At 44.3% G+C, this 26,769-nt stretch overlaps 1 protein-coding gene across 6 annotated transcripts in view; it reads right to left on the bottom strand.

The window, feature by feature from the left end:
- Nucleotides 1-1,004: 1,004 nt before the first annotated feature.
- TCF20 (transcription factor 20) overlaps nt 1,005-26,769 on the bottom strand; it is a 182,882-nt gene continuing 157,117 nt past the window's right edge. For 4 of the 6 annotated variants that reach the window (XM_048500899.1, XM_048500901.1, XM_048500898.1 and 1 more), the window contains 4 exons: nt 20,396-20,489; nt 13,065-13,114; nt 7,440-7,567; nt 1,005-2,254 (listed from right to left, as the gene is read on the bottom strand). In XM_048500899.1, coding sequence (XP_048356856.1) covers nt 7,484-7,567; nt 13,065-13,114; nt 20,396-20,489 — 228 coding nt within the window. In that variant the 3' untranslated portion in view covers nt 1,005-2,254; nt 7,440-7,483. The remainder of the gene's footprint in view (nt 2,255-7,439; nt 7,568-13,064; nt 13,115-20,395; nt 20,490-26,769) is intronic. The other 2 variants (XM_048500902.1, XM_048500903.1) reach the window with 2 other exon arrangements.

Here is a 26,769-nt window from a genome sequence, read left to right on the forward strand (position 1 = left end):
AATGTGTTTTAACACTGCTGGTTGCTGTTGTCTTTTCATTCATGTCTTTATTCCTGTTCTTAGATGAGCTTTATCTAGTTGCAGGGTTTTTTAAATCTAGTTGGACCAGGTCACAAACCTGGCTTGGAGGAGATAACAGAGGTTAATAAAATTATGCTATGAAAATAAATTGAAAGTTTTTAAATTTTCTTTGTCCTGTTACACCAAAACTCATGGCCTTCTTCTGAAATTAATTGATTGGCAGTGGCCTCAAGAAAGAAGAAAATAATTCTTCATAATTTGCTTATGGAATCTGCTCCCACAAGATATAGTGAAGCCCATTGGCTTACATGGCTTTAAAAGGAGTTTACATAAACTGATGGGTAATATATCCTATAATAGCTATTAGCTATGATAGCCAAGTGAAAACTCCAAATTCACAGCAGTACATGACTGAATGCCAGTTACATGCAGACAATCATGCTTCTATGCCTAGATTAGGTGCTCCTTGGAAATACAGGGTAACTCCTATTGCAAAAGGGATGCTGGAAATTCTACCTTACCAGAGCCTCCTATTATATACTTAAGTTAAAATATTTACTACACACCACTTCAAACAGGAAAAGCATTTTAAAAACATTTGAATTTGTTTTATATCTACAATGAAAACGGGGTCCCTAGCTCTATATCTCTTGGGAACATGTGAATGTATTGCTCTCTACTAATGCACAGTAAGTCTAGTCAGCTGAATGAGATGCTAGGGGTGGGGAAACAGAGAGAGCCTAGAATTCGTCTAGTAAACCACTGAGGCTACTCTAGATTTCCACAACACTGGGTAACAGTTCTGACAGCAGTACTCTCCAGGTGAAGATACTCAGAGGACCTATCGGATATTGGTGTAAACAGTCTTCTCCATTGTACAGATTATGGAGCAACCCATCTGAAAATAAGATGGTTAATAAGAGAACCACAAAAAATGACTTCTTTCCAGGAAAAAGGAAATATATTACATTCCACAGAAGAAACAAGGTTAAAATGAAGTTTATTAGGTTTTTTTGTGATTTTTTTCTTTTAGCTTTTTATATAAAACTGTTTGTGAAACAGCTATTTTATTCCCATGGCAGAGTGACCCCTGAAAGATGCACTAACCCCTTCTTAAGGCCTTAACAAGAGAAACATTTTTTAAAACTCAAATGTTTAAAAATTACACAATGTACAAACAAAGAAACAAAAATTAACCATGTGGTGTATGCTGCTAAATTGACATTCTCCCTCCCTTTCTTTGGGAAACAAAAGACAAAGAAAAGAAGGGTTAATTAGATTTTTCCTGGTCAGCTTAACACACACTGATTATGTCGACATTCAGATTTCCTAGTGAACGCCCCTTTCTGGTAGGCAAGCCAACATCCTCCTCTCAGTTACTCTGGGAAAAGGCAGCAGCTCCTTGGAATGATTTGGGAGTATTTGTCAATGCCAAGAATGGCTCAAATCCCCCACCTTTTGGTACAGACAGAATCATGTCTATAAGGTCAAAGTATCTATATGAAGCTAGTAGAAGTCACATGACATCAAAGTCTTCTTAGGCTCCTAGGCTTCCTTTCTTAATAAAAATAAATAGTGTTTTTTAAAAGAAAAAAATAAATCCCCTCTTCATACATACACAAATACAAACATCCCATCCCCTGCAACCATTCACTCCCACCTCCCACCCCTGCAGACAATTTGCCCTCCCCCAAAAATATTTTTTTTAAAACCTGGCTTTTCCATTGCTGAAGTTGGAGTGAAGAGTCAAATTTGATTAAGCAAGCTCATAACTCCATACCTCCTCTCGAAGCAAGATGAGACCCATTTCCAAAGACTTTGAATTGTATTTGTTGTGAGTAACTTGGAAGTATATGGGTCTTAAATTTTTAATTAAATGCATAAAAAGGGATAGCGCACCTTTCATTTAAAACAAGTCTATCAAGACTAAAAATAGATCTTTATATATATATATATAATCTATATATATATTTTATCCCACCCTCTGTAATTCCCCACTCTTTTCTTCTTTTCCCTCCCCTTCCCATAGTCACTATGGAGATTGTATCCATGAAAACAGCTGGTTCAGACTCCTTGATCATATTCAGTGGTGTTGTCAGTCAAGTGTGATGAAAAAGTTGATGAAGGAAGTGCTGGCATTGGCAGGCATGTCAAGAGGGGGGCATGACTGCACAGTGGGAAATAATCCATTCAGTCTTGAATGTCTGCCGCTTTCTTATCTCAACAGCCTAACCTGTAGGGGGGGAAAAGCAATGCTATAAGAGAAAATACTGTTGAAGATTTTCATTGTCAGAATCAACTGGCTGTTGTAGGTTTCCTAGGATGTGTGACCATGATCTGGTGGTTTTAGTTCCTAACAGTTCGCCCACATCTGCCATTGTATCAACATCAAGGCCCAAGGGATATTTGACCAAGAGAACTGAAATCTGGTGCAACAGTTTATGGAAAATTTACTAGTACTGCTTTAAAAAAAATATTTATAAGAGTCAAGAAAACAATGGTATGGTTCTGTGGTATGTACACAATATGAAAAACCACAGTCCATTCCCATGCATCTAAAGGTCCATGTCAGAATCCACAACGCTTGCTGCTAGCGTGTAGAGCTGTGGCAGGAGTCAATGTGGGACTATTTAAGCAGCTCCTGTTAAGATGGGGTGGTTGATTCTCACATGGTGACTTGGTCAGCAGGGCATCTCCCTACAATTAATATCTTCTTGGGAAATAATCTTGACATTAATAATTCAAACACAACTCATATTGACTTTATACTCCAACTTTTATGATACTCTTAACTATACACACGATTCTATAAACTCATAAACCCCCCCCACAAGAATACTGTACCAGTTGTCAGCCTATATAAACCCATACTTTTTTGTCTGAAATTGTCAGGTGCAAACAACAACCATAAGTATGAAGGAAGAAAGACTGAAGTTGGATGCCTAAAATTTTGTCTGCGGTAAAGCAGAAAATAATACTTCTCAACTTCACCAGATTTTTAGAACAGTGACAGGAATCCAGTGTAGCACAGAGGCTTCTATAATGCCTTCCAACCTCCAACATCGTACTCCTATATGTATTCACTGATAAGTCAGTGAATACAGCCTTCCTTCTAGTGGAGCTTGGAGCACAAATCACAACAAACAGCATTATTTTATTGAGAAAAAAACATTGCTATTAGCCACAGAGAAAAGGAGCTCTCTTAATATACATCTCCTGTTCGTTGTCATAGATGATAGAACTTCCAAAGGGAGATGATCCCCATGCTTATTCCCCAAACAGGCACCTTTCTCTGACATCAAAAGATTCACAGAAGCAAACAGGGAAGCGGAAAGCTTGACCTTATCTAGAAACAATCCAGCACTAGCTCAGTCAAGAAACAGACACACAACACTCTCACATACTCTCGCTTTCAAGTTCTAATAGACAATCAGACAATCAGACTGCTAAGCTCAATCATTCCATCTTCATGCTTAAAAATGAACCAGCTCATAAATAAAAGAATCCACTAAGGGTCTGCACCATTTTTCCCAGTAGCTTTCCGATTTGGATTTAATACACCCAATTTTTTTTGGAAAATATGAAAAAGTCAAATTCCCATACCGATATGGTTGTTTTCTGACTTTTTTCAAATATCCAATTTTTGGAGGGTCAGTTAAACCCTTTGGGAATTTTTTGTGGGATTTGGGGCAGGGGGAAAGGTTGAGGTAGAGCCAGCAAATCTGCAGCATAGCTGAAGGTGACTCTCCTTATAAGAACCCCAAGGTTTGGTAACAATGGTGTCAGAAGAGGCACCTGTAGCTAACCTGAAAATTTGATTCCTCTACCTCAAAAAAAGCTCCTCCTCAGCTTTCGAAAGATTTGCCTTAGGGTAAGATGGAGCCATTTCCTTTAAATGCTGAAAGGAACAACTCCTACGTTCGTTAATTGGAAAACTTTATGGGGCTCGGGTGCTTTTTTTTAAAGGTAGAGATGCCAAATTTGCAGTACAGCTTGCTGGTGCCTCTCCTTACAAGAACCCCTGAGTTTGGTGAAGATTGGGTCAGGGGATCCAATTTTATGGGTTCCTAAATATTCCTCCATTGTTTCCAATGAGGATGGATGGGGGCACCTTCTATGGGGCCCATAAAATTGGACTCCCTGACCCAATTTTCACCAAACTTGGTGGTTCTTGTAAGGAGAGCTATGCTGCAAATTTGATGGCTCTACCTCAACCCCCTCCCCCAAAGTCTCACACGTATAACAGACTTGAAACAGCAAAATAAGACAATCAGGATACTTTAATATCCAGTGCATACTGTTAGAGGACAAGATGGAAGATGCATGCATGAATGCCACAAATCCTGCCAAACCAGGCTGACAATATATATGAAGAATAGAAAGTACAGTTATTATGTTTATCTGCCACTACTGCACTGCGTTTTACATCAATCTGTGTATCTCTTTTCCCACATATGCAGAAAAGGAAGCTTGTTAATTCTTGGTTTCAGTAAAATTTTTCTTTTCTGCATATGCTACAACAAAGCTTAAAGCAAAAATTAACTTGAACACAGGAGCTGAAATTTGAGTTGAACTGTAAGAATTAATTGTACTACACATTTTTCAAACTGTGTTTCAGAACTCTGAAAAATTTGAATCTTTGTTAGTAAATATAACAGGTTAGGAAACAACTGTATGCATTTCAACTGCAAGCTAATCTACAATCATCAGACTGAACACACCAAGTATATTCTGCATTTTTAGGCAAATCAAGGCACATCTTAACCATCTATTGAGAATTGAGAATAAAACTGCAAAGATTGTCATGCCCTTATATAAAGCAGTGGTGCGACCGCACTTGGAGTACTGTGTTCAGTTCTGGCTGCCACATCTCAAAAAGGATATTGAAGAGATAGAAAAAGTGCAGAGAAGGATGATTGAGGGACTGGAGCACCTTCCTTATGAGGAGAGGCTGCAGAGTTTGGGACTCTTTAGTTTGGAGAGGAGACGTCTGAGGGGGGATATGATTGAAGTCTATAAAATTATGCATGGGGTAGAAAATGTTGACAGAGAGAAATTTTTCTCTCTTTCTCACAATACTAGAACCAGGGGGCATACATTGAAAATGCTGGGGGGAAGAATTAGGACTAATAAAAGGAAACACTTCTTCACGCAACGTATGATTGGTGTTTGGAATATGCTGCCACAGGAGGTGGTGATGGCCACTAACCTGGATAGCTAAAAGGGGCTTGGACAGATTTATGGAGGAGAAGTCAATTTATGGCTACCAATCTTGATCCTCTTTGATCTGAGATTGCAAATGCCTTAACAGACCACGTGATCGGGAGCAACAGCCGCAGAAGGCCATTGCTTTCACATCCTGCAGGTGAGCTCCCAAAGGCACCTGGTGGGCCACTGCGAGTAGCAGAGAGCTGGACTAGATGGACTCTGGTCTGATCCAGCTGGCTTGTTCTTATGTTCTTATCTATGAAATTAATCATGTGAAAATCATGAGACTCAAGAATAATGATCAGTCAAGGGAGATTTCTGCCCCATAAATCTAAATCTGGAAACACGTGAACCTGCCTTACACCATCTTGCGTATGTAAAGTGCTGTCAAGCTGCATCCAACTTATGGCAACCCAGTAGAGTTTTCAAAGTAAGAGACAAACCAAGGTGGTTAAGCCACTGGTTTATCAAGGTCAACACTATCTACTCTGATTGGTAGAAGCTCTCTATGGTTTCAGATAAAGGACTTTCATGTTACATACTACCCAACACTTTTAACTGGTGATGCTGGGGACCAAACATGGGATCTTCTCAATGAAGGCCCATTCTCTGGTCTAGTCCTGAAGGTATGCCAAATACATACACTAAATAACTTTTTGCCCCACTTCATACATGAGATGATGCCAATTTTTTCTACCCAGAAATGATTTCTTTGGAGACAATATGAAAAGCAAACTAACGTGGCTCACAGAGAATCGATGTTTAGTGTAGGCAGTCAGATAAACCCACTGTGGTATAAACTACTCGAAATAACAGTGTTAGTAGAGATGAGTGCTGCAAAGAAACTGGATAGCTCTGTTATATTTTCAGATCTTTTTATGTCTTCAACACTCAGCAATGTAATTGCATCGTCTGCAAATGGGGACAGTAACACTAACTCAGTTTCCTTCTCCACTGACACCTCCCCAAACACCAAAATATAAAGAACCATTAAAGAGTATACCTTAATGGTATAAAATTGACAGGGATAGCCCTTCAACCATTTAATATTGGAATAAACATACAACACTTCAGCCAAATGTCAAATGGCTTCAGTTACCAGCATCCCTAAACAACAACCAATAAAAGGCAGTGATTTCTGTCCCAATGGATGACAGATGAAAATACTTGCCGGAAGTGTCTTTTGATTACAAACTCACTGAATGTCAACCAGTCTTGCAAACTCAGAAGTAAACCTTGTTGCCAGTGGCAAGGCAAGAAAACATTTTCTTCAGGCAACTGGATACATCTTTGCTGTCCAGTGTCAGAGCTATGCAAGAAGTCAACCCTACAACAGGTTATGACTAGTATATACGTGTTTGCAGACTCATACCTTCCTATCATCATTCTACCCAAAGACCCACTGCCAAATACAGTAGTAATATGGAAAGTGAATATGTGGTTGTATCCCACAGTCTACCCTGGGTTTCAACAGGCACTTGGAACAACCTCAGCACATCAAGAAAGGAAGAACAGAAAAGAGAATATTATGGGTAAAAGAAGCAGGAGCAAACATCAAACACTCATTCATATGCAGAGTCATCCACAGGGTTGATTGACGCTCGTCTCTAAAAGCATGGAAGAAGCTACTCTGAAATATGTGAACTGCCCCTTCAATTTTCCTGCCAATGTATGCCAAGAAAGGACAAAGCAAGTATGGACAAACCCACCAACAGGCAAAGTAGGCTGCCTCTTGTGATGTGTTTGGATTGTCTTGCTCACAACAAAGACAACTCTATTACATACATGGATCCCTTTCTTGGGAACTGACAGCACATCAGCACCTTGTGAACTTCTGATCTTTGACTTTTATTTTATTCCACCTGCACCAGGAAATGAACAAGAGTGACCTGACCACTTCCTGAACAACTACTGACGTCGGCTAACTAAAGCTCAAAATGATGAAAAAATCTAGAAATCCATCTTGACCAAACCCTTTTTTATCTGTGTAAACATAAAACAGAGGAAACATGTCAAATGTGCTCAGACAGAAAATTTAGCTCAATGCTTGTAAACAAACCAGATCTGTATAGCAACACCAGGATAAAACCACCAACCTGAAGCGAATAGGAGTCCACATTAAAATCCCTGAATCGTAATATCATCATTCACTTCTCCCTCTAATTGGGAAAAGGAGGGAGGGCAAATTAGAAATTGCTCCCTCAACTCACCTGTGCTTGTTTTTATTTTCATTCCCACGAATACATTTCCCCCCTCACCCCCGCTCCGACTGCTCTGTGCTGAGGCTGCCTTTCACCATCTTGTTCTGCAAGGAGGGAAGAGAGCAAGGAAGGAGGGGCTGATGATGCAATATGCCAAGTAGGAGATGAAGGGGAAAGAGGGAAATAAAAGGGGGAGACAGAAATAAAGGGGAATATATGGAGATGGAAAAAGAGAAAGCAGTATTAGTACTAGAACACGCAAAGGATTTTGCAGGCAAGACTTTCCTAGGACAGCAATTAGGATTTTTGTTAAGCAAGAGGACTGTTAAGTAGTTTACAGTTTGGTCAGAGAGTGGAGCAACACAAAACTTGCAAGGTGAGCACTGCAGCTACTGACATAATTGGTTTGTGCTTCTTAACATTTTTCTCTTGAGTTTTCTGCAATGACATTTTACTGTCCTCTGAAGTTAGCTGTTTCCATCATATATATCAGAAATGGTTTGAAAATAATGGATTCCATTTTGGTAAACATTCTACAGATTTAGATTGAAGGCATCAGCATGTGACAAAGTATCCCCCCAAATACTTTAAAATAACTGGTCTTGAAGGGACCTTCTGAACTTTTAAAACTATCTCAATTATGAAAAAAAATTAAACTATCCTACATCTCTTTCAGACCGAGACAAGTACTTTTGGTTTCCTTTGGAAGAAAAGCTGGCATATAATCAGGACAATACGTGATAATTTGCAAATGCAGAAAAAAAGAGGGAAAATGTTAGCAGGTGCAAAAAAAAAATCCCGACATTCTTCGTAAAGGTCAACTTAAACCTCTGTACCAGGGAATGGTCCTTAAAGATCACAAAGGCTAAGCAGAAACAGGGTAACTTATATAAAACAAGAAAATATATGTACATTTCCCAAGCATGCATAATTAGTATATAAGGTGCAGAAATCAAATTTCACGGCACATATTTTCTTTTGAACAGCCCACACAAACTGTTCTCAATACAAAGTACACAAGGTAAATATGAATTCATAGGAAATTCCTCATAATTACATGGAAAGCAGTACATTTCTCCCTATAAGAACATTTGGATTAAATCAGAGGTAAGTGATGCATTCATTCATTGGGGGAAAGTCTTGCGCAGAAAAGGAAACCTCTGCATTTCCTCCTTGACAAAGCAAAGTTTTGCATCATAAAAATGATCAAACAGGTACGAAGAATAAGAGCTGGTGAAACTGCTTGACCACTTCTCACATAAAAACAGCAAAAAACACCCCTGCCCCTTAACTTCCTTTAATGTATCTCTGGTTTTTATGGCACACATTTCCAGGTACAGCCTGAAGTGAAATGCATTAGCTTCTAACCATTGACTGCAGTTTCCCTGTCACCACTTGGACATTATCAGACCAAATACTGATTGACCGCTTCTCACATAAAAACAGCAAAAAACACCCCTGCCCCTTAACTTCCTTTAGCGTATCTCTGGTTTTATAGCAACACATTTTTAGGTACAGCCTGAAGTGAAATGGATTACCTTCTAACCATCAACTGCAGTTTCCCTGTCACCACTTGGTCATTATCAAACCAAATACTGACATATTCAATAAATCCCACTGAGCTACAGAGTGCAAGGGAGGGGCGGCATGCAAGGGAAGGGAGGGGGCTGGCATCTGGCCCTGGCCCACCCACCCTAGTGGAGGGAAGGGAGGGGTAGCATGAAAGGGAGGGGAGGAAAGGGGAGGGGCCACAAGACCCAAATTCAGCAGCCATATGACTAGGGCCCACCCCCTCTAGTGGAGGAAGGGGGAGGGGAGGGGGCATGCAAGGGAGGGGAGGGAGGGAGGGGTGGCATGCAAGGGAGGGGGAGGGAGCCCAGCATCTGGACATGACCCACCCACTCTAGCAGAAGGAGGGAGAGGGTGGCATGAAAGGAAAGGGGAGAGAGAGAGTAAGGGGTGGCATGCAAGGGAGGGAGAGTGGGCCCAGCATCTGGACTTGCCAACCCTCCATCACTCCCTTCCCCTTGCATGCCACCCCTCCCCCCCTCCCTCCATTAGGGTGGGTGGGCCATGTCCAGATGCTCATTGACGCCCTCGACGTCTGGCCACAATGGCAGAGGGGCAGAGGAGTCCCTCTACACCCACTGCTGCCGTTTGGGGCTCTGCCTGCATTGTAAAGGTGAGGGGCATATGGCTGCAGTGTGCCCCAGTAAGAAAAGCAACCCTCCTGGGGGCCCCTCTAGCAAAGTGGAAAAAATAGGGGTGGCCAAGGGTGCCAGGAAGAAGCCCTGCTTCCAGAAAGGTGGGGGGCTGAAGTTGGAACCATGTGAAGCAAGTTCCGTATCCAAGGAAGTGACTCAGAGTCCAGCGAGGAGTCAGCAGGAAACGACAGTGACTTGGCCTGAAACACGCCTACGGCCAGTTACCATCCAACAGCCCAGACCTATGGGTGAATGGCACCAACAAGCCTTTCCTCATCCCTTTAGTGGTTCCAAACCAAGCTTGTGGGACTAAATTGCTGTCACAAGCATTGGTGATTCGGGGTGCACCTGATGATTAATGCAGCCTTCTTTAGTGGCTCAACTGGGGCTGAAACAGATCCCTTTGCACCGCCCCATCCAATTTGAACAAATGGGTGGTAGAGTGTTGGGGGGTGCCCCCGCCATGCATAAGACTGAACCTGTTCTGATCCAGTGCGGGGGCCATTGGGAGGAGCGATGCTTCATCATGGTGGCAGTGGCCAAATATTCCATAGTGCTGGGGGTGCCCTGGCTACATGACCAGGACCCCATTACCTGGTTCACCAACACAATACAGTTTACAGACACCCCCCCCTTTTGCGGAGACGAATTTGAATTGAATTGACAGCATGTTTTTCTCAGACCACTAGAGGATCCTGGAGGCCTCTCTGTGTAGGCGGGAGGACTTAGACCTACCCTAATTGTTCAAATACATCTTGACAGCCACGTTGTACATGCAAATCAACACGTGTCTGTTGTGAATGCTTTGCTGGAATTTCAACAGGGCAAGGAGAATGGTCCTTGTCTCCAAGACATTGATGAGAAGTTTGAACTCTTCCTCCAACCAGTGGCCTTGAATCGGTTGGCCATGTAGAACAGCTCCCCAGCCCTTTAAGCTTGCATCTGTGAAGATCTGTACCGGATTGTCTTTGATGTAGGTTTTCTCTTGAATGTAGGGTGGCTGACATCTCCTGGGACAGTCACCAACTAACCCTTTCTGTGCATGACATTCATCTGATATGTTCTCAGGAATCCCTGGAGGTGCCTGACATGGAAGTGTGCCCATTGGATAGCGTCTGTGGTGGAAATAAGGAGACCCATGAGCCTGGACAGGAGGAGAACAACTGATGATCTGCCCTTTATGATTTCTGCTGCCAGGAGTTGAATCTTGTGGATTTTGAAGTCTGACAGAAATAAGGAGTTGAGAGAAGAGTCTATCAAAAACCCTAAGTGTTCCAGCCTACATTGGCTGAATATGGCTCTTCTGGAGGTTGATTACAAAGCCATGTTCTTGAAGAGGCTAAATGGTCAGCGAGGTGTCCAACATGGACTTCCTCACAGAGGAAGAACATGCAAGTCAACCAGGTAAGGGTGTACATAAAGGCCCTTTTCTCTCAATCTCGTTATTGGGGTGAGTAGAACCTTGGAGAAAACCCAAGGAGTGGTGGACAGCCCAAAGGGCAGGGCTCTGAAATGGAAATGCCAGTTGGCCACTGTGAAGCAAAGAAATTTCATGTGACCCTGGAAAATTGGGAGCATGCAGGTAAGCTTTGGTGAGGTCCAGAGTAGTCAAGAAGTCTCCAGGTCTCATTGCCTCCAAAATGGAGCGCAAGGTTTCCATCCTGAATCTGTGAAATTTGATGAACATAATTCAGATATTTCAGGTCCAGGATGGCCCTACAGTCCCCATTTCTTTTGGGAACCATTTCTTTTGGGAACCCTTGCAGCCTCCCCGGAAATGGAACTTTCTTGATCGCTCCAATGGATAACAGATGTTCTTATGTTGAATTGCAGAGGCTGTGTGTTGAGCCTTTTCTGTACACTTGCTCAGTGGGAAGATGAAAACTCTGGGTGGAGGAAACCTGGCAAATTCAAGAGAATAGCCCTGAGAGACAATAGACCTGAGAGCCCTGAGGGTCCATGCATCTGTCTGGTTCTGATATGTTCCCCTGAACCTCAGAAGTCTCCCCCCACCCCACATTGGGATGCTCAGATAGTCAAGCTTTTGACTGCTTGCTGTTTTGGTCTGGCTCTTCATTTCTGGTGTGGAAGAGCTTGAAGGAAGATTGCTCGATTGGGACCAGTTGGACCTTCTACCACTGCTGGAAGCTCTGGGAAGAAATCCATGAGTTCAAAAAGTAGACAAACTGGACTCCCTTCTCTTGGATTTAATTAATTTGGACATTGCCTTCTTTTTGTCCTCAGTGTTTATCTGGTATAATTGTTCCCCAAAGTGTCTTTCCCCTTCAAAGGTGAAGCCTGCCACAATAGACTTAGAATGTAAATCTGCTTGCCAAGCCCTTAGCCAAAGAACAGGCCATAGATCTGAAAGAAAATATCAATGAGCCTAGGATAAAGTCTGCTACAAAGGAGGATGCCTTAACTATCTGCCCTGCAGTGCATTCCCAGCTTCAGGGTTGCCCAGAAAACTGGGTCCCAGGCAAGCATGGACATTGCTACTGCTGGTTTTCTGCCTGGGGGGTGAAGGCAGCTTGGAGCTCTTGTTCAGATAGAAGCCATCCTCCTTTGATCTGCACGCCATCTTGCCAACATAGCTTTTGGTGCCAAAACGAAAGGCATGTTTGCTGCCTTCCTGATTCTAAAGGCTAAAGTACAGAAGGGGAAGAAAGGAAAATAGTATAAAGTAACAGGGTAAGAGGCAAGGAGAATTAAGATGAAAAGAATTCAGAAAAAATCAGAAGCAACAGGAGTCTATGGCTACCGTGCTTTCCCTGCCTGAAGCAGGAACAAAACCGGAAGCTAGGAGATCCCCACAGCAAAAGACAGAAAGTGAAGAAACTTGATCCTGCCACCCTGAGAAAAGGGGTAAGCATCACCCAATCAAGATGTCCTCCTACCCCATCAGGGAATCAATGTTCTTCCTACTTGATATTGTCTGGCCATATAATAAGATTGTTTTTCTGGTGGGTATTATAGCTATTGTAATACTTCTGCATTCACAGATCAAGACTTGAACCTTGTATCCAGAACACAAGTAGATGCTAATATCAACAGTATTCAGAACTACAACTATGAACCTTCTACTACTAGACACTCTAATTTCCTACAGAGCCATTGGTGCTAGGAATTTTCCCATCTGTTTCCTCATTTATTCTTGTTTCTTCAAATACTTTCCCCATTTCACAGAAGAATACAACTCAAGAAAAAAGCTCAGAAAAAAGCACTAACAGAAATTCTGAAACAGAAATAATTTTGTACAAAAAAGACAAAATGCAGACTCTCGCACTGATTTACTGTTCCAAAGTCTTACATAACACAACATGGCAGCATTTCTTTTTAGAAAATTACCCAAAATTACAAATATAGCTATAAAATGAACTTTTTTGAGTCTAGCAAAAGGTAATGCCATATTGATGTTACTATTTATTACCTTGTGCTTGGGGCACCTCACTGAGAAATTCTCTTCATTTAGTAAACAATCTAGAGGAGGAAAAGAAAACAGAATGAAAAATTGTTGGCAAAATAAAATGAAATTCCATATTAGCCATGCTAATTTGACGCTCAGGTCCACATGTAGCATATAAATAACAGAAGTTCTAAAAGTTCAAGCATGATTGTGCTATTCTGAGTGGTAAACATGCTGAACAACATCATCTAAATGGTTGCAAAACTAACCCCCTAGAAAAAACAAAGTACATATAATTCTTTAGCACCAGACAAGCCTTATTTTAACATCAGGAATTCCACACAGAGAAAATGAACCTTAAATAGACTACACTTATGACAGTATTCCTACTTTGTGTACACCTCATCACATCTTCAAGATGCCTGTTCACAGCACAGAAAAATACATCAGTTCCAAATCCAGTAATCACTTATTTTAAGTCGCATGCTTGGCAATTGTGTTGTTCCTGCTTTGCTAGCTATATGATACACATAGTTCCACATAATAGAATAAGCATAAGAGACACAACCTGAAAAGGGACCAAGGTTTGCAGAAAAATGAGAAATCTTGTGTATCACACACACACAGAGTAGTTAAAAAAACCCAAATGGATATAAAGAACACTGTAGCTTTAACCAACAGATTCAAAACTTCTATCAGCAAATGGCAGGGGGAAGAAGAAGGAAGAGGAAGAGAGGTTGTTCCAGCTTCCTGCTTTCCTTGTTACACACACAGACCACACACTAGACAAAGTATATCTTGCAGGGAAACATGTCAATCATGTTTTCTCATTAGTACCATCTTAGTCCCAAGTTTCTAGAGGTCTACAACTAAGAACATCCAATGAATGGTTTCTACGATTGACCATCTTAACTAGCAACTATTAACATTTCTGCCCCCATTACTTTCCCGTCTCTTGTGAAAGAGGCTGTACATAGTAAACAAACTAACATGACATCTGTACTACCAATCCTAAAGGTGCTGGGGGACACGACAAATGTGAAAGGTTGCCTGAATACAACCCAGCATCTTCAGGAAGCAGAAATGGCATAGTGGTTAAGGGCAGGTATACTCTAATCTGGAGGAACCAGGTTTGATTCCCTGCTCTGCTGCTTGAGAATTCAGATTAGCCTGTACACTCAAACACACGCCAGCTGGGTGATCTTGGGCTAGTCATGGTTCTTCTGAGCTCTCTCAGCCCCACCTACCTCACAGGGTGAGTCTCCTTACAGGAGAGAAAGGGGGGATATAAATCCAACTCTTCTTCTTCCTTGGGATGTCATTCCATCTAGCCATGTTTTTTAGAAAAAGAACCAACACTAATACTTTGGAAATACCATACAGGGAAAGAGCTCTTGATTTCATAAGCTTTTTTACACAATGGGACCAAATCGCACAACAAAGTAAATGTGTATCCAAAAGTACATTTGGTTTCACAGTTGAATTGTGCCAGTCTTTTTACAAGCATACTTTAGAACAGAACAGTCTGAAATCAGGATTTTTATAATCCAATCAAATAATTCAGCAGATAGGAGACACAAAGCACATAGTTACTCATACCCTTAAGAAAAAAGCTTCCAGCTAACTACAATGGTTGTTTTCACTAGCTCTAATCCCATTCACCAGTTGGCACTGTTAAACTCTTGCCAATCTCAAGATGCAAGCTAACTTCTGCACCCAAGAGTCTTATGAGCACATTTAGTAACACAGAAAGCAGTCACCAAACTTGATCAACTCTTTCCAGGGAGTAAAATCAGAGACCACACAAATCAACAGTGTTAATTCTGCATTTAGTGGAACGGACCATTGGTACTCACCCTGAAGGGGCCTTCTCTTGTAGGCAGGAGACCTTCTCGGTGGGTGATTTCCACCCCCTCTCAGGGAGGCAGGGATAAAAAATGTCACTTCCTGTTCAGGCTAAGACTCCTTATTTCCCCAGTAACTCCTGACTGAGCAGTGAAACATGAATATATACGTATCCATAAGAAAGAACAGGAAGGAAAAACATGAGAATAAGCAACAGTGCAACAGGAGAACAGAGTTCCTCCGCAGGGCGGAGGGGAAAACCTAACAGTATTAAACTAGGTAAAAACACTGGAGATCATTCTGAACGCTAGCGGCGCCATGGGAGGGACGAGAAGGTCTCCTGCCTACAAGAGAAGGCCCCTTCAGGGTGAGAACCAATGGTCCGTTCTCTTGGAGGCGGAGACCTTCTTGGTGGGACCTCCCCAAGCAGTGTCCCCTAAACAAGGGTGGGCTGCCGCTAAGCGTCTAGTATGTTCTCGAGCACTCTGCGGCCGAAGACGGTCTCGGCCGCGCCCCAGGCTTGGAGTTTGTAGTGTCTGACGAAGGAGGACGAGCTGGCCCAGATGGCTGCTTTGCAGATTTGTTCGACAGATGCTTTGTTGCGGAATGCTGCGTTGGTGGCCGCGCTTCTGGTAGAGTGGGTGGTGATTCCTCCAGGGACTGGTACCTGGAGGGCCTTGTGTGCTTCCACAATGCAAGATCTGATAGCTGAGCTAATGGCAGCCGTGGACATCTGATGCCCTAGGTTGGGAGAAGACACGTTGATAAAGAGAGATTGTGTCTGTCTGATGTCAGCCGTTCGTAGAATAAAGGCCTTAAGAGATCTCCGGACGTCTAAGGTATGCCAGGTGCGTTCTCGGGGATGGATTGGCTTGGGGCAGAAATTAGGGAGAATGACGTCCTGTTGAAGATGGAATGCAGACGCCGCTTTAGGTTTGAACGTGGGGTCTGGTGAGAGGACTACTCTGTCCTGATGGAAGACACAGAGATTGGGGTTCACCGAGAGGGCCCTCAACTCCGAGACTCTGCGGGCAGAAGTGATGGCCACAAGAAAAATGGTCTTCATGCGAAGCCATCGTAGGTGAATGTCTTGCACCGGTTCGAAGGGAGAGGCAGTTAAGGCCGTCAAGACGGTGTGGAGTCTCCAGGATGGGAACCTGTGGTTGACAGGAGGCTGTTGTTGTTGAACGCCCTTGAGGAATCTGAGAACGTCTGGGTGTTGAGATAGACTCTTCCCTCGAAAGGAAGGGCACACCGTAGATAGTGCTGCGGCTTGACGTCTAAGAGTATTGCCTCTCAGCCCTTTGGCAAAGCCCTCCTGCAGGAATTCCAGTATGTTGGGTACGGAAGGCCTCGATGGGTCTCGTTGTTGAACCCTGGACCAAAGAGCGAAGCACTGGTAGATGGAATGGAGGGGATGCTGCCATCTCCATTATCGCGGAGAACCAGGGTCTCCTCGGCCAGAATGGGGCAACCAGGATGACTTGCGCCTTTTCGGCCCTGATTCGTCTTAGGAGCTTTGGAATCACTGCGGTAGGGGGGAACGCGTAGAGGAGCCCCTGTGGCCATGGAGCAATCAGTGCGTCCACCTCCTGGGCGAGGTGGTGGGCAAACCTGGAGAAGAATTTCGGTAGTTGGGTGTTCTCCGCCGTGGCAAACAGATCCACGGTCGGGAGTCCTAGTCGGGCTGTGATCTGTTGGAATGTCTTTCCGTTGAGAGACCACTTGGCCGGAGAGACCGTTTGTCGGCTCAGCCAATCCGCGCTCACATTGAGTTTCCCTTTGATGTGTTCCGCTTGAAGACTCCTGACATTCCTCTCTGCCCATTCGAGGATTTTGCTGGCTTCCTTGTGGAGGCGAGACGAGCGTGATCCTCCCTGATGGTTCAGGTAGGTCTTGGCTGCCACGTTGTCGGTTCTGATCAACACGTGGTGTCCGGTCAGCTTGGGGCTGAAGTGGTGTAGGGCCAGAAGGATGGCCCGTAACTCGAGTAGATTGATGGGGAGAGGTGACGATGTCTTTGGACATAGACCTTGTACGAACTCCTCGTCCAGGGTGGCACCCCAGCCCTGGAGGCTGGCATCTGTGAAGATCTGGATGACCGGCTTGTCTGCATAGATTTTGCCCTGAGAGAGGTGGGTTCTGGAGGTCCACCATCGCAGGTCGGTCTTGAGAGACTGAGGGATGCTGAGTGTTCTGTCTCTCTTCTGGATAATGTCCCATTGGAAGGGGCGTAGGAAGAACTGCAGAGTCCTGGAGTGGAACCTGCCCCATTGAACCATATCGAAGGTGGCTGTCATAACACCTAGAAGTTTGGAGAGGAACAGGAGGGAAAGTTTCTTGGACCTGATGGTGGTGCCTACCATGCAGATGATCTTCTGAATTTTGTCCTCCGGGACAAAGAGAGAGTTTTGTACTGTGTCGATTCGGGCTCCGAGGTGGATCAGCTGTTGCATGGGACATAGGTGACTCTTTTCCCTGTTGATCAGGAACCCGTGGGTTTGCAACACCTGCATGGTGATGTCCAGGTCTTGTAGGGCTGTCGACTCGGACTTGGATCTTATCAATAAGTCGTCTAGATATGGGTGGATATGCACCCCTCGACGGCGAAGAAGAGTTATGGGCCCTAGGAGGAGCTTCGAGAAGACTCTCGGGGCGGTGGCTAGCCTGAAAGGCAAGGCCCTGAATTGGAAGTGCTGGTGCCCTAGATTGAACCGGAGGAAGATGCGATGAGCGGGTCGGATTGGTACGTGTAGGTAGGCTTCCGTGAGGTCCAGGGAGGTGAGGAAGTCCCCTGGACGAAGGGCCTCCGTGATGGACCTCAGGGATTCCATCTTGAACTTCCTTAGTACGATGTACTTGTTTACTGTGCGGAGGTTGAGGATGGCTCTCCAGTCCCCTTCTTCTTGGGGACTGTAAAGAAGTGAGAGTAATGTCCAGAGCCTCTCTGAGGGGCTGGTACCGGCTCTATGGCTCTTATGGTGAGGAGGTGCTTGACCGCCGCATGAGTCCTGTTCGCCTTCTCTGGTCTGGAGCTGATGGGAGATGGAAGAAAGCAAGGTGGAGGAAGGCATCGGAATTCTATGGTGTAGCCTAGGGACACCACCTCCTGTGACCAGGCGTCGATGTGGTCCCCTCTCCACTGAGCCCTGAAGCTGAGAAGGCGAGCCCCCACCGGAAGATCGAGGGAGTCAGGATCTGGGAGTGGGGTCTGGTCGGGGAGTTTTGTCGAACTTGTTCTGTGTTCTGAAACCTTTCCTCCGACGAAAGGAGCCCCTATTCTGCCAGGAGGAATTGCGGTTATCCCTAGGAGGGCGCTGAAAATTTTTTTGTGGCCGGTAGTTACTTCTGGGCCATGAGGGGTTCCCTCCTGGGCGAACTGACTTGGGCATGGTCTTCTTGTGGTCCTTGGATTCGACCAAGATATCATCGAGCTCCTTGCCGAAGAGCCTACCCCCTTCGAAGGAGTAGGCGGCCACAATTGACTTGGACTGGTTGTCGGCCTGCCAAGCTCTGAGCCATGCGTTACGTCTGGCCACCACGTTAGCCGCCATGGAGCGGGACGAGAGTATCAGGGCATCCAGGGTGGCGTCTGCAATGAAGGAAGCAGCAATCCTTACTCTCTCAAGTCCGTCTCTGACTCCCCGGGCTTCTGGGGGGAGGAGTTCCATGATGCGGCCGAGCCATACTAGGATGGCTCTGGAGACTGTGGATGCCGGGGCAATGGCTTTCATGGACAGTGCTAAGGATTCATGGGAGCGTCTGAGAGCCGCCTCTGACCTCTTATCCAGAGGGGTCTTTGAGGTTGCCCTCCCCCTCCTTGGAAACTAGCCCTGAAGACTGGATGGCTGTAATGGGGGCATCCACCAGGGGGACCTTGAGGAGGTCCTTGACAAACTCCGGCACTGCATAAAGCTTGCGTGCGTTGGAGAGGAGGTGCTTGTTGGAAGCTGGAGCCTCCCATTCCTTCTTAATTCTTTTAATGAAGTATTCTGGGAGGGGGAGGATGGGCTTGGATGGCTCATCCTGGGGGAGGAATTTTTTGCTCCCTTTGGGGCAACCCTTAAAGACGGGGGCGTCAGAGGTGGAAGGTTGGTTGGAATCCTTCTCATGGAGTTCCAGGGCAGCCACTGTTTTGGCAATTAGGAATTCTAAATCCTCAGAATTAAAGCATTTGAAGGACTGATCTGAGGGAGCCTCAATGGCTTCCTCATTGTCCGAAAAGCGCTCCATGGACCCTGGGTCGAGCGCTTCAGCGGGGGGGGTCCGCCCTTCCAGCTGAGGAGGATGGGAGCACACGCACTGGGAACCTAGGATAGCCCCTAGTATGCCCGTGCCCTGAATCAAGAGGCGCTGGTGCGTTAGAGGGAGGTGGAGTGCCAGTAGCCCTGGATCCCCTACCCTGCAGATATAGCTCAATATGGTCCTCTAGAGCCCTTTGTAGGGCTGAGGGAAGCTCCTTGGGAGGCCAGGTCTGTCCATCTCTGATGGAGGAAGTGCGAGCTATCTGCCTTTCACTGTTGGGGGAAGCCCCCCCCCCCCCCCGCCAAAGGAACGCTCTTGTCTTTCAGAAGGAGTAGTTGCAGAGTGAGCGCTTGCGCTGGCGCTATGGAGAGAGCCCGTTGTTTGCGGTCTGTTGGAGCCGCGGGAAGAGACGTGGGAGGGCGCGCCGTCCGTCTGCGGCTTGTCTCTGTTGCCGCGGAACTGCTTGCCGCCTGTAGGTGGTGTCGCCTTCCCCTTCTTGGCCGACGGCCCACTGGGAGCGTTGCTGTGCGCGCGTTTCCCGCCAGAAGAGGGCCGCCTCGGCCTCAGCCTCGGAGAGGGTAGGCCCTGCTGCGAGGGAGGCGGCGACAGAGGGGGCATAGCTGTCGTCGGCGACAGGGATGGCCCTTTTAGAAGCTCTGGTAGCTTCTGCCGCTCCTCCATGGAAGGTCTCCTTGGGAGGAGAGAATTCTCGATCCGCCATTTGGGCGGGAAGAGGTGAGGTAAAAGAGCGGGAAGAGTGGAGGAACAGGGGAATCAGAAGAGATCCCCAAGCCTCCTTCAAGAAAGAGTATAGAATAGAATAGAGTAGAAAGGAAAGGCAACAGGATGTTGAAAGAGGTCACGGAAAGTAGAAAATTAAGTTTAAGCTGAGGAGCCTACAGATCCGCTGCACTCCCTGTTCAGGCAGGAAATAGAACTGGGGAAATAAGGAGTCTTAGCCTGAACAGGAAGTGACGTTTTTTATCCCTGCCTCCCTGAGGGGGGGTGGAAATCACCCACCGAGAAGGTCTCCGCCTCCAAGAGAATGTGATGGTAGTTAAAAGTCTGGCGTATATTTCACAGGAAAACAAACTTTAACCTCTGTAGCTTGGGTAAATATCAGTTTTGTGGATATCGCACGCAAATATAAACTCTGGTGTTTGAACCAGATTGGTGTTGCACCTTTGAATTATGCCATGTTCTGTTCTACAGATTATTGTTCTACTTTTGCAGCAAGCACTTTTCAGAGCATTTCTTATTCTTACCTGCATCAATGGCACACGGATAATGGTATCGGAAGGAGCAACCTTTGTTGTAGCAGCCTAAAGTGGCTCCTGCCTCCTGGCAATGAGAACATTTCTGTAACAAATAGAAAAATATCACATTAGTATATTTCCAAAGCTTAGATAGTTCCTCTATTTCTCTCAAACAAGGAACATTTCTGTCAATGGAACGGGACTTCCTAATTTCCCTCTCCCTCAGTGGCATGAAATGTGACTCATGGAGAACAGGGGGTCCTCAGGAATAAATATAAAGGGTAAATGAGAATCTGAAATGGGAGAGAAGAAACTGAAAAAATCATACACTAGCATATATTTGCCCTGTGATCCAGATCATTAGAAATTCTGTGTTATGAAGAAAAACTTCCAGATATCATATCCAAAAACTTGTATTTTCCTTCTTCAAACACAACCTCAGTTGCTTGGAATTCCAGTCATTGCATGTAGAAAATGGTTTCACAGTGTCAGCAACTAAATTTCAAAATGCACTGCTTGTGACCCTAGATTACTAAGACTACCAGGGTCATTCTGATGACTAGATTTCTCAGCCCCTGAAAATGTTAAAGATATGCAGAACGAGCATCTAAAACTGACATTTGGAATCTATCCATTGTTAACATTTTACCAACCATATAGATGTCTGGGACAAGAACAACAGATACAAAAATATTTATATGTCCCAATTTTGGGGGGCACCAGCCCTGCAACAACTGAAAGAGCATTTTAGAGAACTGGCAACTTTCATCAAGTTTTTGGGTTGGGTTTCACAGTGGATTTCCACAAGCAGAAGAGATTTCCATCAGCAGAGCAAAACATTTTCCCCTTCCATTTGCTGATGCATCGTGTGTACCCCAACATGCTCTCTTGAGATACAGGTGGACTCCAGGGCCAGAATCAGGAGGAAGATCCAAGTCTGCAGGGAGGGGGAATTAACACAAGATTTCCACCTGTGGAAATCCCTTGTGGGACCCAAGCTACTTAATGTTCTGGAAAGGGGGCATCTGCTGTTGTGGGTTTTTTCGGGGGGGGGGGGTCCACCCAGCTCTGACCACCCCAGAATCCTCAACACATTTCCAAATTCCCAGTTCCCTTCTAGACACAAGACAAGTTGCCCAGACTCCTAGTTTACTTTGTTGGGAATTCTGCTTCGCTTTTATTTAACCCTACTGATATATGAAGTCATTATCTAGAAACAATAGAGCAGGGTGTCCAACTCTGGCACCCCAGATGTTCATGGACTACGATTTCCATCAGCCCCTGCCAGCATAGCCAATTGGTCATGATGGCAGGGGTTGATGGGAACTGTAGTCCATAAACATCTGGGGTGCCAGAGTTGGACACCCCTGCAATAGAGTAATCCATGAAATAGACAATATTCTAACATGCTGCTTCCCCACACGGATCCCCAAGGAGCAGTAAACCATCACTGGATGCAACACTCTAAGCCTAAAAGGTTGAAAGGATAATGTTATACAAAAGGAAGGGAGTGGCATATGAATGGCTTCTTTTTTACTTTAAATGTTCAAAATAACCCCATTGTTGGGACAGAAGACCTATTTTGCCTGCTCTTTTGGAACTACTACAAATTCAGCAATGACCATCCATTCTGAACTACAAACTTCATATTATGTATGCTGCCTTAGCTCATGTAGTTCTTCATCTGCCTCATCCATTGCTCAAATTACCAAGAGAAATACAGCATTCCTACTTTTATTAAATGCTCACTGGCAGGAAGGGATTTTAAAAAATCATTAATAACAGATTAGACTACGGGGGGCTGTTTTTTACTTGCATAGCCTGTCCAATATGCAATATAACTAGGGTTACCTTCAACCACCCACACAGACATGATTTCCTACTGAACAGCAGTTCCACTAACTGTGCCAGGCAGAGCTCATCTGCTCCTGTTATCAGATCCCCTGCTGTTGAACAAGTCCCCAGTCTACAAGATACTGCTGTTTCTCATAGTCTACTAGCTGCATAATAGTTCCCGCTTCTTCATCTCCTGGGACTCAAAGCCATCTGCTTCTTTCAAGAGTGAACAGGGCATGGAGATACTTACAAAGTGTTCCACAATCCTGGCAGCAAGAAACAAACATTTGCAGAAATAAAGGGATCTCTCCCACTGCATCCCAGAGAATGTCACTTAATTCTCAGAATATTTTGATGAGCAGATAAGCAGTAAACTATGTTTGACTCTGCTTCCCCACCAGTAGTATGCCCCCCCACCATACTATACCAGCTGCACTTCTACAGAAAATCACAGCAGCACTAACAGGGTATGACTGCTCTTTTGATTTTATGGTTGTGGGAAAAGGGCAATTGGAACCCTGTAAGGCCCCATGCAGGATGTGAAAGCAATGGTCTGTTGCTGCTGCTGCTGCTCCTGAGCACCTGGGCTGCTAAGGCATTTGCAATCTCAGAAAAAAGGGGGATAAGATTGGTAGCCACAGATCGACTTCTCCTCCATAAATCTGGCCAAGCCCCATTTACTTACTTTTACTTACACTTACTTTTACTCACTCACTCATTGGTTTTGTATACCGCCCTACCCCTGGAGGGCTCTGGGTGGTGCACAGCATAATTTCCTCATACAACATATACAAACAAAACCCCATTAAAATTAGATTTTAATTAAAATTTTAAAGCTATATTCCTTCATGTCAGCCAGGCACGTGGCCAAATTAGAGACTCTCTCCATCAGAAGGGAGTTGTGCAACACCCAGAAATATTGAGAATGGATCAGTCCTTCATTCACTCCTCCTGTTCCATCTATAACAGATGATAGCACTATATATATATATATACACACACACACACACACACACACACACACACACACACACACACACACAACGTATATACGAGTGTGTATGTATATATATACACACACACTCGCATATAAGTAGAATTTTTCAGCACATTTTTTGTGCTTAAAAAGCCCCCCTCGACTTATACACGAGTGAGGTGTATTTAAAAATATATTTTGGGGTTTTTACTTTGTCGGCCGCTAGGGGGCGCATTTTTTTAGGCTAGCAGCACCAAAATTTCAGGGCTTTTTAAAAAGACTCTCCTGATGATACCACCCAAGATTGGTAATATTTGGTACAGGGGGTCCAAAGTTATGGACCCCCAAAGGGGGTGCCCCCATCCCCCATTGTTTCCAATGGAAGCTAATAGTAGATGGGGCTACATTTTGAGAGTCCATAACTTTGGACCCCTTGAACCAAACTTCACCAGACCTGGGTGGTATCATCATGATAATCTCTTGCTGATACCAGCCAGGTTTGGTGATGTTTGCTTCAGGGGGTCCAAGGTTATGGATCCCCAAAGTGGGTGCTCCCATCCCCCATTGTTTCCAATGGAAGCTAATAGCAGATGGGGCTACCCTTTTGAGGGTCCATAACTTTGGACCCCCTCAATTAATGTAATTTTACTGGTATCTATTTTTATTTTTGAAATTTACCAGTAGCTGCTGCATTTCCCACCCTCGACTTATACGCGAGTCAATAAGTTTTCCCAGTTTTTTGTGGTAAAATTAGGTGCCCTGACTTACGTGCAGGTCGACTTACACACGAGTATATACGATATATACAAAATATACGATATATACATATCGTCTGTCTGTCTGTCTGTTTAATTTAATATACCGCCCCATCCCCATTATCCAGGTATGACCATATATTTTCCTGATGGACTGTCTGTGAGATCTGGATGGCACTAAACCTTGAAGTAATAAATACTGTCATAGTGGTAGATGCTGAGGAGCAGCTTGTGGTACACTTACAAGGTCTGAGAACCAGGTCCTTCTGGGCCAAAGAGATCAGTCACAATGACCGGAGCCAGTCTTCTCTGATCTTACTCACTGATCTTCCTCAGAAGCCCTCAAATCAGGGAAGTGGTAGTGAAGAGAGGCCTTTTGGCCACAGTTGGTGGGAAGAAGTGTCTCATAGTTCTATTATCCATACTGTTCAATATTTATATGAAGCTGCTGTATGAGATAATCAAGAACACTGGGGTAGGATATGATATTATAAGAGAACTGATGTAATGGAGGAAAGTCTAAATCAAAAGAAAAACCTGTTACAGGAAGTTCAAGATTTTAGTCCTGCCTCCTTGATGAAAGGGGTGGAAATCACCCATACATGATGTCCTCCTGCCTCAGATGGAGAATTACATTTCAGACAGGAAAGCTGAGAGACAGCGATAGCCTTCAGCTATCTTGCTAGCTAAGCAGATAGAAAGAAGAGAACTTCCAAGAAGGAAGAAATTAGACCTGAAAATATCAGTCTAATGACAAACAAAAGATGATACAAAAGGATGAAAGGGTCTCTAACCTTATGGCCCTGTCTAGCTGACCAGTTCTCAGTTCCTTTGTATGCTAGACATTGTTACTTCCCACAATAATTTATGGTGACCTCAGAGGGTTTTTAAGGCAAGAGACAGTTCGAAGGTCATTTGCCACTGCCGGCCTCTATGTCACAAAATACACACACTTAAAATGCAGAAAACCTATCGCTGCTAAAGTCCCACAGTCATAAATCATGTGATCATAAAGCAACAGAACGCTAAGTTTGGACTTGTGAGTCAACATGCTAAACTGGCTGGAAACCACTTGCACACTTTATAAAGAGCCACTGATAGATTTAACAGTATCAATTGGGATGACTCTCCTATCTATCTTTAAACAAAGACCCACACACTAGTGGTTCTAAAGCCATCACAGTGCCAACTCCAAGCATGAAGCCAGAATGGAAGGGATCACGGGGAGATGTGTCAATCAAGATTCCATGGAGCTACAAGTCATTAATGTGTATATGCAAAGCAGCTCCCAAAATTACTAAAGATTTTGACTTCTCTGAGTTTTCAGTTATATAGGCTAGACCATTCACCCTAGGCTTCTGCTACAAAAAACTGTAAAAACTCTGCAAAGCTGATGATACAGCACACAGAATTTTGCAGAATAATCTTTTTTGAGTGACAATGAATTATCTATTACCACAAATTTCAAATGAAATCAAGTGATGCAGAGAGAATGAAATAACCAATGTTTTCCTTTTTGTTGCATGTGGTTAGCTAACTTCATTTCTTTTGCATGATACTGTAAATTAATGCTTCAGATGCTTCATATAAAAAAGATAAACGATACCTCTTAAAAAGAGGTCGTGAAAAGGGAAAATGATAAAACAAAAAATAGTGAAGTAGAGCTGGAATAGCACACGGAACATGTTCTTGAGCCCTTTTTAATGCTGACAGGAAAGACTTAATTACCAACATTAAACATGTTAATATAATACATATTTACTATGCTATCAATCTCGCAATATTCTATTCTGCAAATTATCCCATACTGATTAACCAGCAGATGGCAGCAACCTCCATGGAATGCAAAATATTGCACTAAGGCCACGGACTTCCATTCTAGAGCTTGGGAAGCTCCTTTATGACACTAAAGCCACGGACTTTTGAAGAAAAAGGATTTTCACACTGTGATCAGCCTCAGCATTTTCTGTTCCAAAAATCCAGAAACTGCTTAGGTACATCCCAATCAAAAAGAGCAGAGTAAAGGAATATTCTGTTAACACAGTACTTTCAAACAACCCATCCTAATAAAATATGCCAGCTATTCATGGTGCTCTAAATGCAACACAGAACATGGTATGCAACTTCATTTATGAAATGCACTTATACATTTTATTTTACCACATGCTTACAACTGGTCTGAGCACAGGCAATTTTCCCATAAAATAAACACTATCAAGAAAATACTCTGGGCAACTGAACAATTATATGTGCAGTAATTGCGCTGCTATGTATCCTGAAGTCTGCCATGAAGACCAAAAAGAAAGGCAGACCAAAACAAAGTATAAAAATAAATTACACCAAAGCATCATCTGTAAAGAATCTTTGGCCGTTTCCGCACGGGCAATGAATGGCGACCTGGAGATGGTAAAAACGCCGTCTCCAGGCCGCCATTTGCACGGGAGGCGCAGCTGCAAAGCAGCCGCGCCGCCCTCCCGGCCTGAAGCCGGCGTTTCCCCAGAGCGCTTCCCAGCGCTCTTTTTGGGGAAACGCCGCAGTGAAGCCGCTGCCGAGCGAACGGCAGCGGCTTCACGCCGCCTCCACCACCCGGCACTCACCTTGTCCCCGGGCCTCCGGCGCATCGCCGAGGCCTGGGGACACGCTCCCCTGCCCTGCGCAGGACCCCAGGTCTGACAAGTTGATTTTGGCAATTCCTTCATGACTTCTATTAACAGAGAACAGTTTCAGAATCCACAAGTGTTTCAACATGACTAATTACGTCCACAATTAGTATAATGTGTTGTTTAATATATAATTTAAAAGGTCAATATTATAAA

The sequence above is a fragment of the Sphaerodactylus townsendi genome, linkage group LG06 (genome assembly GCF_021028975.2).
Source record: "Sphaerodactylus townsendi isolate TG3544 linkage group LG06, MPM_Stown_v2.3, whole genome shotgun sequence".
Lineage (NCBI taxonomy): Eukaryota > Metazoa > Chordata > Lepidosauria > Squamata > Sphaerodactylidae > Sphaerodactylus > Sphaerodactylus townsendi.